The 17,650-nt window shown below is 30.4% G+C and overlaps 2 protein-coding genes across 3 annotated transcripts; one reads left to right on the top strand and one right to left on the bottom strand.

The window, feature by feature from the left end:
- Positions 1-250: 250 nt before the first annotated feature.
- On the top strand, positions 251-12,629 carry LOC108759558 (cytoplasmic aconitate hydratase). Of its 2 annotated transcripts, none has more exons than XM_018505051.1 (15): positions 251-386; positions 1,063-1,155; positions 1,220-1,386; positions 1,477-1,622; positions 1,891-2,284; positions 2,508-2,679; positions 2,795-3,012; positions 7,162-7,321; positions 7,842-8,062; positions 8,311-8,467; positions 8,572-8,807; positions 10,610-10,746; positions 10,825-10,972; positions 11,972-12,138; positions 12,368-12,629. In XM_018505051.1, the coding sequence occupies exons 1-15, from the start codon at positions 380-382 to the stop codon at positions 12,618-12,620; spliced, it is 2,676 nt and encodes an 891-aa protein (XP_018360553.1). In that variant the 5' UTR covers positions 251-379; the 3' UTR covers positions 12,621-12,629. The 2 variants fall into 2 exon arrangements, with proteins under 2 accessions (XP_018360553.1, XP_018360552.1); XM_018505050.1 differs by lacking the exon at positions 251-386 and adding an exon at positions 476-577.
- A 1,500-nt stretch (positions 12,630-14,129) lies between these two features.
- LOC108759553 (F-box/WD repeat-containing protein 4) lies at positions 14,130-17,496 on the bottom strand. The gene is made up of 8 exons (XM_018505043.1): positions 17,289-17,496; positions 16,909-17,215; positions 15,861-16,142; positions 15,621-15,777; positions 15,338-15,558; positions 15,079-15,207; positions 14,867-15,014; positions 14,130-14,783 (listed from the first exon to the last, which is right to left on the bottom strand). The coding sequence occupies exons 2-8, from the start codon at positions 17,103-17,105 to the stop codon at positions 14,607-14,609; spliced, it is 1,311 nt and encodes a 436-aa protein (XP_018360545.1). The 5' UTR covers positions 17,106-17,215; positions 17,289-17,496; the 3' UTR covers positions 14,130-14,606.
- Positions 17,497-17,650: the final 154 nt, after the last annotated feature.

Below are 17,650 nucleotides of genomic sequence, written 5' to 3'. Positions count from 1 at the left end.
TCGATGTACCCAGCGTCGCTTAACGATCTCATTACGCGGTAACTGAACTTTGCCCTTCCTCTCCGTCGTAATTGAGGGAATTATGCGAATTAACTTGGGAAAGGTACATTACGCAACCTGATGAAACTTGTATTTCATTCCGTTCTTTTCTTTTTGTTTTCGCGCTTTTAGTACCTGATGATTTCGATTTGAAAAGCAAAATGATTCATTCACAAAATCGCTCCGCGTTTGCGCGACGTGCGGTGATCGTGTTGACGAAAAATTGTTAAGGAAATCGTATATTGCGAATATCGGTGTTTTTGGGACACTCGGTATAAGCCATATAAGCGCTATATACGTATCGTGCAATGGGGCCGACGTGACTTGTTCAGTGACAATCATGGCTGGTAAGTGGAGAGATGTGTACTTGTTTGTTGGCATTATTTTGTTAAAAAATGAAATGTAAACAAGTGAAGACAACGGATTTACTATCGTTAATTCGTTGCATTAGATCAATTTATTCCAGTGAAAAATATTAATTCGCATATTCCATAATAATATTCGAACTTAAAGGAATTAAAATTCATGGGTGTTCTAAGTGAGGCTGAAAGTTGCAACATATAAAAAAATAAAACATTTATAGTTTAAAAAATACTTATTTTTATAGAGTTATATATTAATACGTTTATATATAAACGCGAAGAGTACCATAAAATATTAAAAAGTTTCTTATATATATTCACTGTAACACGAATTTAGGCAGATATTTTAATTAATGTCAAAAGTTGCAATATGTAAGAAAAGACACAAACTTTAAAATTCGAAGATGCAACTGTAGTCTCCTAAATATTTATTTATATATTTTTATAATTGGGAATACATTAATTAAATTTAAAGGGAAAGAAAATATATTAATAGAAATTAAATTGGAATAATTTAATTTTGCTTTCTGACGCTATTAAATTTTATAATTTTTTTATTTTAACGGTATCGTAATAAAAATCTAAAAATAATATATTTTGTGTCATACATTTTTTTAACTTGTGATAAAAATAAACTTTATATAATTTTTTTTTATTTCAGAGATAAATCCTTACAAGAATCTATTAAAATCCATTAAAATTGGATTGAAAGATTGTCAGTATTATGATGTTGGCAGTTTAGGCACAAAATATGGTAAGTTTTTTGTCTTATTTCACATCTAATGAATAAATATTATTAGTATATATCGGTCTTACAGACAGATTACCATTTTCCATCCGAGTTCTCTTGGAAAGTGCTGTCCGTAATTGCGACAATTTTCAAGTAACAAAACTGGATGTTGAGAAAATTTTGGATTGGGAAAATAATCAATCCCTTCAAGATGGAGTCGAAGTGGCTTTTAAGCCTGCGAGAGTCATATTACAGGTAAAGAAGTGCCTCCAAAATTTCCATATTTTATTGAGTTTAATCATGTGCAAAAAATATACTTATTGCTGTTTATTCAATTACAAACAGGATTTTACTGGAGTACCGGCAGTCGTGGATTTTGCAGCAATGAGAGATGCTGTAAAGAAACTTGGTGGCGATCCTAATAAAATTAATCCAGTCTGTCCATCAGACCTTGTAATCGATCATTCAATACAGGCTGATTTTACTAGAAGGTATGGTTCATTAAGTATGCTTTATCAAGTATGTTTTGATTTTTTTTTAATAATGGAGAGTTAAAGGTTATCATAAGCTAATAAAAAGTAATCTGGAAGCTCTAATATTGCTGAAATGTTACAAGAAAAGAAAAAGTTTTACATAATATGCTTGATAATATTGTGAGAAGAGATATAAATAAGAAAAATTCAAGAATCTTTTTTTTATTTTTGTGTTATATTGCCTATAATCTGGTTTATATAAATCTTATTACTATGCATGTTTCAGCAATGATGCCATAAAAAAGAATGAAGAACTCGAATTTGAGAGAAATAAAGAACGCTTCATGTTTCTTAAATGGGGTGCAAAGGCATTTAAAAATATGTTAATTGTTCCTCCCGGAAGCGGTATCGTGCATCAAGTAAATTTAGAATACTTGGCAAGAGTGGTATTTGACTCCAACAATCTTCTATATCCTGACAGTGTAGTTGGTACTGATTCTCATACTACCATGGTCAATGGTCTGGGTGTACTTGGATGGGGAGTTGGAGGTATTGAAGCAGAAGCTGTTATGCTTGGTCAAGCAATTTCTATGTTAATACCAAAAGTTGTAGGATATAAATTAGAAAGTGTATTGAATCAATATGCCACGTCTACTGATCTTGTTTTAACTATTACAAAGGTAAGAATTTTCCGGGCAGGCTTAGTAAAAATATAGAAGCTTTTTAGAGATATTTTTACTGTAATATTAAATGTTTCATATGTTTTTATAAATACAATTTTATTTATTTCTTAATGGATAAAGTTTATATATAATGGAATATACTATATATTTTATATATAATATTATTAATAAGTATCAGTTATATAATCTTATAAACTTATAATATTTTATACATTTGCAGAATCTTCGACAAGTCGGAGTGGTTGGAAAATTTGTCGAATTCTTTGGACCAGGCGTAACGCAGCTAAGTATCGCGGATCGTGCTACCATTTCTAATATGTGCCCGGAATACGGTGCAACCGTAGGCTTTTTCGCAGTGGATCAACAAAGTTTAGCATATCTCAAGCAAACAGGTAAAATTTTCTCTATCAGTAATTATATATTTTTATAAATATTTTTTACAATATGATGGCTTTTTATGTAATATTTTATGTAATATATAAATATATTCTTTTCTATATTATCTAGGTCGATCTGAGGAACACATTGATAAGATTGAGAAATATCTTAAAAACGTACGCATGTTAAGGAATTATGATGACCCGAGCCAAGATCCAATCTTTTCCGAGGTGGTCACTTTGGATTTGAGCACTGTAGTTTCAAGTGTCAGCGGACCTAAAAGACCTCATGATAGAGTTTCAGTATCCGACATGCAAATAGACTTCAGAAATTGCCTCGTAAACAAGGTTGGTGGCTCTTAAACATTTCCGTATGAAATAGATTGTACACACAAGCAAATCTATTTCATCTGCTGTAGTCCATCCATATTTTGTTACTTAATAAAATAAATAATAATATTAATTATATCGACAATACGTACACATAGAGTAACAATATGGTAAATCTAGAATGCTAATATAAGCGCTCTAAGAAAGATGATTATTTAGTACATACAAGGGACGAATATAACCCAGTGACTGTAAAATGTATGTCAAACTGGATTATATCCATCTCATGCTGTACTTCTGTTTTGCCAGTTAGCGCTAAAATGAATTTGATCCTATTTTTTTTCTAAAAAGCTTGCGTGGTACTCTCTTGCTAGAAAAAAATATACGATCAAAAAATGAAAATAATCGACAGAGAACTAGGTAACTTATACTGTGATATGATAGTTTGCATTAATATATCACAATAAAAGTCTTTTTGAACTCTGTGACTAAAAGTTATTTACTTTCACGACAATCTACAATTTTATGTGAATTTAATGTAATCAAAAACACTTTTTTTTTAAGACTTCAGCAATTTTTATACATCAGTTTATAATAAAGACATTCTGATACACTAATGCCGCAGTAAAACAAGCTCGATAAATATACAGGGTGTCCCAAAATTCACACATTCGGAGTATACAACATATCTTATGTTAAAACAAACAACTTTTTCCTTTAGCAAAATTGCGTCCGATAAAAACTACTTATCAAACGCAATTTTGCAAAAGAAAAAAGTTATTTGTTTTAGCATAAAGTATCATATCCTGTACTCCGAATGCGCGAATTTTGGGACACCCTGTATACTATTAAATACATACTATTTCACATGCATTAGTAATACTAACATTAAATTACTCCTGCAAAAAACGTGTCTGTATCGTTGATATGTGATCACCGACAATATCCCGTGTTGCTATGTCTCGAGCATCTTTCCTTTGCTGATCTAGCTTTATGATATTTCGATACAACATATAGTTAGATTACCAAAGATAAATGAACGAGATGTGAACTGAATCTTCAGGTGATATTTCTTGCCATTAAAGACGAGTATATGATCTAGTCACAAATTTTTTTTCTTATTTGTGTACCAGTCACATACTCGACCCTAACAACAATATTTAGCAGAGTGATATGCATATAGCTGTAAACGTTAGATGTACAGGGATTTGATATTGGATGCAATCATCACCCGGTGAAGTTTCCATTACAACTTTACCGGCTACGATCGCATCCAATAGTATAATCCTCTTACACAACGCTGATATCGATCGAATCCATGAATTCTGTACAATTTCTTTTCTACACATAAAAATATTTCTCTTTTAATTACTGAAAAGAAATTGAGGAAAATTCAGCTATTTCAGAAGTATTTCAGATTATTTCAGAAAAGTTGAGAACGATTTCACCTATTGGAGTATTTCTTCAAATACTCAAAGCTGTGTCCTACACACGACGAAACTTTGGACAAGTAGTCCAAAATTATATATGCACAATTGGATACTCACGATAATTATTTGTTGGTAATGTTTCCAACGATCGTCAAAATTTTTTCATCTTTGGAATCGTGGAACACAATGCTAACAAACTACAATATTTTCACAACATAGCAAGTCAGATGAAGATCACACTAACAAAAAGTTCGATAATATCTGGGCTCACTCGTTCACCAATAGTAAATGGATTTTCGCGACTAACTCTTGTATTCGTCGGCGGACCTTTTAAAAAAACCTTCATCTCTATTTTTGGCCTCCTGCTTCTGAACCTTTATTGGGTCTAGCTTTATCACTAGTTTTTAACACCAAGTTTTTAACTAAGAATAATTCATAAATAAAAATTATAATAAATTATGTTTCATTACTTTTACAATAGTGCATACTGAATTACTATTGAGTTTGTTTTCGTGGCACTGTAGAAACTTTCAATGAACATACGAAAAGCACATACAGAAATGTAAAAAAATGTTTATTACACGAATATGATATTAAACTCGTGGTCATGTCGAGAAAGCCGTGACTTAATTCGATAAGCGAACTGCAGCGAATGATCGCTCAACGAATGGAAACAATACGTGTTTAAGAACGTGCCGATCGATTTCTATTCGAAATGTTCAACATTGGCATCGCGTTACCTGGCCTATGACAGGCACAAGAACATCTGCCGAAGAAATTCATCCACTGAATCATAAAGTTAACACTTCTTCCGCGTGAAATTCAACTCCGATTGAAGTTGATATCGAAGATCGATAAAATATGTATACTTATATACTTTAATGGATATATGTTGGTATAAACTCAAAAATTTTAGATTAAACAAAATCAAATTATAATACGTAGTAAATTTATTATTAATTTAAAATCGATACTCCTGTAATGAAAATTTTGAATCATATTAAATTTAAGAAATGTTACAAACTGATAATTTTGATATTTTTAATGACAGGGTCTTTAATATAAAAATATAATAATATTAAATTATTGTTCAATTGTTTGTATTAGTGTTTTAATTAATTGAAGAGTACAAGTTATTACATTTGTCTTATTTTAAAAAATTCCGATTATTATACATCAGAAAAATCTTTCTACATTCTCTATATATAAGAACAATTGCACGTATCAAATTGCTTGAAATTTTTTATATTTATGGTATAGATGGACTGTTAAACACATGATTCTCTTATTCTTTAAAATATAGAAGAATGCGTGTGTGGCACTTGACAATTTATGAAGAAAGAAATAATTCGTACGCACATACCATTGATCGATCGATCCATCCTCCTCGTCGGAGAAGACAAGAGTCTTTGGTCACACTTCGCATAAGTTCTGAGAGACGTATTCAGAACTCGCACTGAAATTGCTGATACAACATCCTACTACATTCATTTTGCAAAGCTCACACATTTCATTGCAAATGAGCCATCATTTGTCGTGCATGCTGGTATATAGAAAGAGCTCAGATTTCCCATCAAAGCACAGTGCCTAAGATTTGGAAAGGGATATGTTTACGCAAAACAATGGAAAATTTTTTTTAAAGACCTTTGATTTAAATAATGTTGTACTAAATTAACAGTTGATTATGTGTCATTTTATATTAGTGAACAAGATGTTAAAAGAAGTATTTATATTTTCTGTTCAGCACATTTTGATCGCGATTAATATATCTAGTACTATTGAAGTATCTACAAAATATAAATAATACTAAACAATACCTATAAAGGTACGAACAAATATTATTTTCATAATTGCTATGATTTAAAATAAATATGATGAATCTTTATATTTTATTGTGGACATTTCTTAGTTTTTTGTATCTTTATTGTCGCACTTACAATTAGTTAAAAATAATCTGATTGACTTATACATTTTTTTAAAATATTTAATAACTTGTTTATCAGTTTTTTGTTTAAAAATATTTGCCATTGCTGGTTCGTTATAGGATTGTAAAGTAAGCACGCGTGAAGTAAGTACGAGGTCATAGACCTCGTGATTGCTTAAAGATCGTTGCGAGTTCGTGTTGCTTCTTCAGCAAATTGTGTATCGAGCAATGAATTCTGTCATACCACTCGACGCATCAAATTTGCTAAATTTATGAGACAACAAATAATGGCTCGGAACAATAAATCGCGTAAAAAAAAAGTATTATTTATAGCGTACAATTTTTAACTTGTAATTATTTGCGACTTTTATCGTAGCTTCTCAGAAGGGATATTTTTCAAGGATTATTATATTTTTCACTTTTAAAAGATGTTTAAAAATATATGAATGAAGAACAGAATATTGGGTGATATATGACTTTTAAATTTTATACTTGTCTGTAATATTCGAATGTGTGGTTTAACTCAATCGTAATTAAAATCCAACCCAGTTTTTTCATATGCATCAAAAGCTTATAATGTGTGTTAAATTAAGATAAAAATTTAACCTTTTCTTTTCAAAGTGCATATATTTTTTTACATTTAGATTTAATCAGCCTTAATTGCTAATGAATCTTTTTATTAGAAATTATTTAAAAAACTGAGTATTTTTTATTACCACGAAAAGAGTTATTTTGATCGTACATTTAAATATATAAATGAAATTCTTACAAACTGTCGAAAATGTATAACATAATAACAATTTTTTGTTATAGGTAGGTTTCAAAGGTTATGGTTTGACTTCTACGAAGGTGGATTCCGTGGGGAAGTTTAAGTACGAAGGAAAAGAGTACGAATTGAAACATGGTTCTGTAGTAATTGCAGCTATTACCAGTTGTACGAATACTAGCAATCCTAGCGTTATGCTTGGAGCAGGTGTGTTATGAATTTTATCAGAAAAATTTATTACAGCTATATATAACGTTTAATATTTTATAATTTATTACATTAATGCAAATGATTTATTGAAGAGCATGAAATAAAATTAATCTGTTAACGCAATTTTAAATATCTATCCAAAATTATCATCATTTGTTAATGCAATACGAATTTTTAGATTTTAAAAGCACAGTTAAATCACAAATATAATTAAAAATAAAATTAGTGCTTTTTAAATTATTATTAGGATATTCATTATTAGCTTAAACATTTTGTCTATTTAAAGAAACTTGTTTCATATTTTGAAATTTAGATTAGAATAATAAGAAATATGGTTGTATAAATGAAAAATAAGAAAAAAAATAAATATATATATATATATATAAAAAATGTTTAGTTTTTTATCGTTAATATAAAATTTCATTAACTATTTAATTATGAAAGAATATAAATTGTAATTCTATGAGAAGGATGTTGAGAATTAGAATATAAAATTTGATATTTTGATATAATACAGGTCTTCTTGCTAAAAAGGCAGTGGAGGTTGGCTTGAGTGTTGAATCGTATATAAAAACATCATTGTCACCTGGTTCTGGAGTTGTTACTTATTATCTCCAGGAAAGTGGTGTGATTCCATATCTAACCAAGTTAGGTTTCGACATTATTGGTTACGGTTGTATGACTTGTATCGGAAACAGCGGCCCGCTTCCTGACGCTATAGTCGAAACTATTGAAAAGGTAGACTAATTTACTGTTTTCGTATTTAAATTCTACTTGTCATTTTTTTTAATTCTTGCTAAAAGGTAAAAATAATTCTATAAATTGTTGACAATTATAAATTGAATAAAATGCGTTTAAAAATCATTAAAAAACCATTAAACTTTGCAAAGTTTGTCATATCATTCATTAATTATGAAATTAAATAATTTCTTTTTTCCTTTATAAACATTATCTCTGCATATAAAACAGCGTTAAATACCTTGTAGAATGAACTCATTTGCTGTGGAGTTCTGTCAGGCAACAGAAACTTTGAAGGCAGAGTCCATCCGAATACCCGGGCAAATTATTTAGCATCTCCGCTCCTAGTAATAGCCTATGCCATTGCTGGCACTGTAGACTTTGACTTCGAGAAACAGCCACTAGGTAAGATGTAAAATCATCTTCGCTTTATTAGATTTATGTATAGTCTTTATAAGAAATGCATACTGCATATGCATAATTTATATGACATTTTTGTTATTTACAAGGTCGCAAAGCTGATGGTACTCCAATATTTTTACAAGATATTTGGCCGACCAGATCAGAAATTCAAGCTGTTGAACAGAAGTATGTCATCCCAGCCATGTTCAAAGAAGTCTATAGTAAAATCGAACATGGTAGCGACAATTGGGCAAGCTTGATAGCGCCTGACGGCAAACTGTATCCATGGGATATTAATTCTACGTACATTAAAAATCCACCCTATTTCGATAATTTGCAGAAAGTAATTAGATATATAATTTTATTGTAAACACTATAAATGCTTGATCTTGAAATTTTTATGGAATACGAAAAGAATTTAAATTTAATTATGACAAATTACAAATTAATATAAAAACTAATAAGTTTTTACAAACTCCTTTAATATATATTAAAATAATAAAACCATAAAATATGTATTACTGGCAATAGGAGTATGGTTTTTGTTTTATGGTTTTATTAATTATTTAAATTTAATTTTTTTATCTTAACATTAGCTTTTACTTCTTGAAAGTTATGTTACATATTTAGAGTTTTAGATATTAATATAGAAAAACTATCTGAGCTGTGCTAATAATAGCAGTCGGGTTAAACAAAATTTTTTTATTATTTTTAAAGATATTTATGTGCTGAAGAATAATTTTGCTTTTTTATTTAAAAATTTTTATACTAGGTGAGTTTTTTAACCAGAGACTGTAAAATATCTGAAAAATAAGCATTTTACGAAAAACTGTTCCAAATAAACACTCAATATTTTTGAGGGAGCAAAAGTTAGCCGTCTCCTGCTCCCCCCTGGGGGTGGGATTGGAAGTAACTTTGAAATCTTAAATGGGAATATATATATAATAACAAAGGACTCTTACAAATTCAAATAAAAAAATTACAATATAAGTCAAGGGCTAATAAGAGTCAATTTAATTAATAAGTATCATAAAATGAAAATGTGTTTACGGAAAGCTTAGTTCGAGAATATTCGACTCAACTAATTTATTCAAATGACTAAGTTAAATACTGCGATATTTTTTAAAGTTTAGTTAAGATTCTTTTAATTTTCTATTCTGATCAGGACTGTGAGAATATTGATAGATTGTGGCTTGACTGTGTTTGTGATGCTGTCAGTGTTGATTCATGACAAAAGCAATGGATCAATCAGTCCCTTGAAGAACAGCATGATCGCATTGAAGCATTGCACGAAGCCAGGGTACAATGAAGTCGACACATTGGTGTCCGTATTATGACGTAGTTACCAAAAAATAAATATTTTTATGTATTAATGTTATAAGGGGAAACAGTAGGATATAGAGAGAATTTGAAGATGGCTCGAATCGAGAACCGAAACATGTAATTTTTTTCATTGAATACTCATGTATATTTATTTAGTTATTATTTTTAATGGTTAAGATCACTTTATGATACTTATTAATTAAATTGACTCTTATTAACCCTTGACTTATATTGTAATTGTTTGACTTAAATGGGAACCCCTACTTTTTATTGCAGATTCGGATTCTACGTCCAAAAACACGTCAATTTTGTCTAAACCTTTTTTTTTCGATTCCGATTATAATTTCTGTCACGTTCACGTCGTTAATCCTGGGTAAAACTAAGAACAAATAACAAATTATCGTAGATATCTACGATAATTCGAAAAACATGTTTCAGGCAAAAGTTGCTTTCTTCAACATCATTGTGCAATAAAACATAGGGATTTTCCTTGAACTTACGAAGATTAATTTTTGCCGAATGCAGCGCCATCTATCAGGAATCGAAAAAAAAGATTTAGACAAAATTGACGTGTTTTTGGACGTAGAATCTGTATCTGCAATAAAAAGTAGGGGTTCCCATTTAAAATTTCAAAGTTACCCCCAGCCTCACACCCAGAGGAGAACGGGAGGCGGCTAATTTTTGCGGGTTAGAATTGCTCAAAAATATTGACGGTTTACTTGGAACATTTTTTCGTACAATGCTTATTTTTCCAGATATTTTGCAGTCTCTAGTTAAAAAACTCACCTAGTATTTGTAAAAAAATAAAAAATGATTTTACAGGAGTTATCTCCAATCAAATCGATTACAAAAGCGCGAGTGCTCATAAATCTTGGAGATTCTGTTACAACCGATCATATTAGCCCAGCAGGCAGTATTGCGCGTAATTCAGCAGCGGCGAGATATCTAGCTAATCGAGGGTGAGTTTAGTATCAACGAAATAGTGGAAGCAACATATGCAAACTGGCTAAATTCTTAATGATTATTTTCATTTCTAGCTTGACGCCAAAAGATTTCAATTCCTACGGGTCACGTAGAGGAAATGATGCCGTGATGGCGCGGGGCACATTCGCTAACATTCGTCTCGTGAATAAATTTATTGGTAAAGCGGGACCACGAACGATCTACATTCCAACAAATGAAGAGGTATTATATGTGCTTTCTCGTTCTGGTTTAATTTCTCATTGCATATAGCTTTAAATATTTAATATTTATTTAATATTATAATTCGTTTTAATCCTTGTCACAGATAGATAAGCATAAATTTTGCATTTTTTAAACATATATGATTTAAATACATTAAGGGGTTAGACCGGTGTGTGACCAGCTGCAAAAATAGGTAATTTTTAAGCGTGGATTGCCGAAGAAATGAAAAAGCTGCAGGTTTGTATTTTGGTCCCTTATTCAAGTACACATTGAAAGTATAAAATATGCAAAAGTAAAAATAATAATCTTAACACCATTTATTAAAATGTTATGAAAGATCAATTTTTTCCCTATCAGTCATTGGTGTCAATGATTCCGCCATATTGGATCGTATGAAACAAAAAAATTAACAAAATTCTAAAAAAAAAAATATTACTGAAGTGTATTGTATTCCCTCATCATTGGCCGAGCTTATTCAAAATTTATTAAAATTTGACTGAAAACAAATTTTTTTAACTTTTGGTTTGACTTTTGGCACAAATATTATTAATTAATTTATCGATATCTTGCAAAATAATAATCATATTGTAAAAATCGTCGGTCAATGCTTAGAAAATACTATAAAGTTAATAAAATACCGAAATTCAAGTCAATCCAATGAGTACATCCTGAGAAATCTTCGATATCATTTTGAAAAACAAGGTTTCAAGAAAAACGCATTTAAAGTTTTACAACATGATTTTTATATTATATAGTGCAAATTTTGTAGGCTTTGTAACTCAGAAACTAACTCGAATTTATATTTAAGGCCTTTTGTTCTATATTCTACAGGTTTCAAACTACTTTAAAGCAAAAAACTTTTTCGATTTAAAAAAAATTTTACGCCAGTCTAACCCCTTAAATGTTTAAAAAGTGGCACAATATCTGTAACGGACAGGTTTTTAAATATACATTGGTAAAAACGAATGTGTTAATAACAATTGGCTATATATAATTTAGATGGACGTATTTGATGCGGCCGAGAAGTACGCGAAAGACAAAACACCTTTAATCGCTCTAGTTGGCAAGGAATACGGATCTGGATCTTCCAGAGATTGGGCCGCCAAAGGACCGTATTTACTCGGTATTCGAGCAGTTATAGCAGAATCGTATGAAAGAATACACAGGCAAGTATTTTTTTTAAAGCATTATATTTATTTTTTAATCAATTTTAAGTAGTTTTTCCAACTAATTTTAAGAAACATCTCTTTTAAAAAGTTAAGAGTTAGCTTGTATGTTTAAAGTAAACAACTTGAAAGAAAATATTAAGTTTTCTATTTTTGTTTAAAGAAATCTGGTTTACAATTGTTTTTATTTAATGTATATCTATATTTAAATTAGTTTATTTATTTGTAGGTCTAATCTTGTGGGTATGGGCATTATTCCACTACAATATCTTCCTGGAGAAAATGCAGAGACCTTGGGATTAACGGGTTACGAGCAATACGATATTATGATCCCCACGAATTGTCAACCTGGAGAAATAATCACTGTGAACATGGACAACGGGAAGAAATTCGAAGTGATTGCACGATTTGATACGGATGTCGATTTGACTTACTTCAAACACGGTGGTATTCTTAATTATATGATTCGAACAATGCTTTGATGAGTGATTTAAAAAATTGAATATAAATGATCCTCTTAAAAAAGGCTACTTAATGAGATACTTAATATTGGTTTTGGGATATCAGCTGTACCTCTTTTAAACAAGATTGAGTTTTAAATACATGGAAGAAATACAAAGTAAACGCTCGTAATAAATGCCTATTCTTTTTATTATCTAAAATTTACTAATATGGCATTTATAATATTCGTGTACAGCATGCCATTAATAAATATATTTATTTCATAACATTTCAAACTTTTGTATACTAAGTTTTTACGCTATATTAGTTTTACAGCGGAAGTAATCCAAAATTAAACAAAACGCAAAGCTTATTAATCTAACTCTTTGCCATTGTTGTTAAAAATTTTTTTCTCATTATTTATAATCGTTATCTATCCATCTTATATACGTATATGTACGGAAAAATTATATTGTTTTTATGTGTATATATATGCTGATATGCATAATAATAATAATAAATCATTGCAATACAATTTACTTTATTTATTATACAGAATGATTTTCAATTATATGTTAATTCTTCAAGGTGTAATCTAGAAAAAAAATGTCATACAAATACAAATTGTTCACACATAAATTACAGATAAATTATCTTAGATCCATTCCAAATCAGTAAAAAATACTTTTAAAATGTAACCAACAAAATCTAAATATTATATTAAATAACGCTGATAATATAATTCGGACTGTATAACTTTGATAGAGAGAATCTTATATTATTCTGAATAATAATCGAAACAAAATAGACTCTTGATAAAAAGTCAGTTTGAAGTCTGCGCATCTCATAAGATAAAAGAGGTTTGTGTACGATAGATTTTTAAACCCGATAGATTTTATATGTTTAAAATTAATATTATATAGAATACAATAACATAATTTATTAATTTTTTAAGTTTTTATATATAGCATAATAAATATAGAAAAATTGCAAAAAAATCAACATATTTTTATATTAATGCTTTTTTATTAAATTAGATTTTATTAGATTTCAATACTATAAATTAGTTTCACACACTCTCTTATAATTAACTTTTTTATATTTCATTATATTAAAGTACTCGTATATGTATATGGTAAGAGGTTGCTCTCTTATCCTTACATTTGTGCAACAGGTTTTAAACCTAATAAACTAAAGTATTTCTTTAAAATAAGCGCAATAGCTTCCATGAGCAAGAGAATATATATATATATATATATGTCCCATATTTATTTTTACTATTTCACCATACTGATTCTTTTCAACGTAGTAACATTTGTCATAAAATTCCGTAAATGCGCATGAAACCTCGTAACAAAACTCGCACAGTGAATTCAAGTATAGATCTTCGGTAATGCCAAAAATTACATCGAGAAATTCGCACCCCCCCGGTCCCTTTGGAGGTGGGGGGGCGTCACCCCCCGCAGAAAGTAGATTTTTTGAAAAATCGTTTCACGTGTTTCAGCGTTTTTTTTTAATGTTGGAAGTTGTCGAAATATTTGACCGTCCCGGTACATAATTGACACCCTGTATATATATATGTCCCATATTTATTTTTACTATTTCACCATACTGATTCTTTTCAACGTAGTAACATTTGTCATAAAATTCCGTAAATGCGCATGAAACCTCGTAACAAAACTCGCACAGTGAATTCAAGTATAGATCTTCGGTAATGCCAAAAATTACATCGAGAAATTTTAACAATACTTTGGCTAGTTTCCATTTTTTTTTATGAACATTAATATCTGCGGCTAAATATTTATTTACAACCATTATTTTTATATATATGCAACACACAATAATTACAATTCGTATCATTACAGTTTATAATAAAATAATATCGCTGTTTTTATAAAGCGCACCATTTTTACGAGATACATCCAGGAATCAATTCTCAGAATTTGATTTTGCCCTTCATGTCTTCCATGCTTTTCGTCACAAATTGTAATTAAACTTTTCTTTACCATGAAAAGTTTTATTTGCATTTACCTATTTTTTAAATATGCGAATAACGACTTGTAATCATGCTTTTGATTTGAACGGAGTGAAAAGTTTAATTCGATCATGCGTTTATCTGTAGCGCAGTACAGATGTGTACTATCAAATTGTAAAGAATAGATTGGGCTGCGTCGAGATGATTCTTGCGAATTTACGTAATACATCTAGAAATATTGAAAAAATATTTATCATAAACAATTTGTAATTTACAAAGCACATATATCAGTTTAAAAGTTTTGATAAAAACCTGAACGAAATCACTTTTCCTCTGATCCCATAGAATAGCTAAACAATTATACTGTGTCCCTGTTATCATAGTATATTGATTATCGGATGCAATACAATATAATGTTGCATCGCATGGATCCACCCATGAGCAAACGCATCTTCCAGTTCTCAAATCATAGTTGTTAATATTACATAAAGCTGAAAATAGTGATTGAGCAATCGAGATGTTACCTCAAATCCCATTTTCGGATGTATGTATCATAACCGCAAGTGAGTAAAGTGTTGGGATCATCCCATACCATGTCTAATATTCCAGCGCCGTACTTCCACTCGTGCTGCATTGTATCGACCATTGTGTAACTGAAATCTCTCCGTTAGTTTTTTTTTTTTCAAAGTATTCAATATGTGTTATTTGTATGATCGATCGCATTAAAATCGTAGTTAATTCTAGATCTCATGGATCGATTAAATATTGCAATATTACACATACCGCTCGACATTGATTACATGTAATGGAACGTCATTTATTCCAGCAGAGCCAACGGCAAATGTTACTCCAGTAGGATCAATTGAAAGCGATTGCACTTTATCCTTTAGATTTACATAGACTTCCCCCTTTTTATCATCGCCAGTAAGCATTCTTTTGTCTATATCCATATTGCATATTTGATCCCAAGTCCTCACATTCAAAAGTTCTGGATGTCTAAATATCTAAACAAAAATGAATTTTACATCATATACTACATTACTGTATCAGATTCACCGAATCTTACCTTTACTGTACCATTATCTAAACCCGCAATAACATTTTCCAATGAGGCATCTATGGCATTAACAGTAGATTTTACAGAAGCTGACTTCTGTGCGATCATCTTTGCAGTACGCAAATCGTCTTCGAAATTTACCATAAAGTAGACTATAGTGCCATCCCTGTAAAGATTTTTGCAAAGGATTATATGTATGTAGAAATAAAAAATGATTAACTAAATATATATATATGCGTATATATATACATATAACCACATATGACGAAGTTTTTCCAAATAATGAATTTGTTGATGTGAAGACCACAGGATTCTACGGTATGATATCTTGATCGGTACTTATTTAATGTCTTCTCATGACGCTTAAAGCCATAAAGATCCCCAAACATCCACCAAAGCATGTTGTCTGTCATTCTTAGCCATGGTATCATACTTTTTTTCCATGAGAATACAGCTTCTTTTTTATATATTCCATAATACCAGTTCTGAGATATGTGCCATGCTGCATGTGGTTGCAACAATGTAAAACATCTAAAAATAACACAATCTTCTAATTTTTATTTTATTCTTTCTTATATATATATATATATATATAATTATCAGAAGACAGCTTTCTTTTGTAAACTGTAAAAAGTTTGTTGAAAGTTTCTTAATAAAAGAATACACAATTCTCATTTAAGTCCATATTTAATTAGAACAGAACTTATAAACAAGCTTACCTCTCGTCTAACAGGAAATACAAATATTAATTAATTGATAAACAAGATAACAAGAGAGGAACCAAACTTCATAATATAACAATAATCTTAATATTTAGTCAATTAAACAGAGATAAATTCTAGTACTTCGTACAGACAGATTGCTTATTCTAGACTTATCTGAAACTAGAAAGTTATCTAATATCGCCACTGCAAGGCCTTGCAATTAACACAATCGATTGGTACCAAGGTCTATAGGAAAAAGGAGCAAGCAACAGGGATGTTCTAAACTTTAGACAGATGAAATAACAACTTCCGAAATAAATGCCATCTCTATCGATTAGTTTAATGCAATTACTAACTGATCGATAATATAGTTCATATTCTCAACAAAGCTAAATATCAATATCTCATAAAAATACACATTGCATAAAGAAAACAATAAATAAGATTATCTTATCGTAATTATCTTATCATACTGAAGAACTGTTACGTTTGTGCGATCAAATTTGCTTCGTTCAAGTCTAAATTTAGGTTTAAATAGAAAAATTTCAGAAATTTCAGTTCAAGCACAGATTAAACACAACCTAACAACATACCTTTTACGAAACATTTCCGACGTTTGATTTGTAACGAGAAATGATTTCCTCTTTTTATTCCAGCCCGTATCTGATATGATCCTGTAAAATCGCTTGCATACTTGGCTGAGTTGTATCAAATCATATGCATTGCAATAATTGAAAATTGACAGCAACATCTCGTTTGGTAAAATATCCAAACGCCAAGTATCTGTCATCTTTCTAGTCGTCGAAATAGCTGGTTTGTTTTTTATCGCTGCACTAGATTACACTAGAACTTTTCTTCTCACTTTCATCAAATAGGATACCTGTCCATATAATGTCGTTCCTAAAAGAGAGAAGGCCTAAAAAGATAACCTAGAAAGTTCTGGAGTTCTGAATGTACATCTTCTTCTTATTACTTAATGGCTCCCGCCTCCAAACAACAAAAGGAGGTCGATACGGCCAGATCACGTCTTCTTCTTCTTATTAATTTAATTGGCCCAGGCCCTCGACAACGGGGTGAACATGGCCATGCTTACTAATCACAGTTAAAGCCGGAATCGCTTTTCAAAAAATTAATGAAATGATGCAATACCCGAAGCAGGGCAGACGAGCGTCCGTCCCACTCGAGCAAGCAAACGAGACTTCAGATCACGTCTTGATTGAACGAAATTACTTGTGTCCATGGTATAAGGATAAGGGTATGCTCACGCGCATGCGACCAATCAAAATTGTCGAAGTGTGACGTCACACAACAAGCGGTAAATTTAAAACTGCTGTT

This window comes from Trachymyrmex cornetzi, unplaced genomic scaffold (assembly GCF_001594075.2).
Source record: "Trachymyrmex cornetzi isolate Tcor2-1 unplaced genomic scaffold, Tcor1.1 scaffold193, whole genome shotgun sequence".
NCBI lineage: Eukaryota > Metazoa > Arthropoda > Insecta > Hymenoptera > Formicidae > Trachymyrmex > Trachymyrmex cornetzi.
This window is presented reverse-complemented; position numbering and strand designations above follow the sequence as displayed.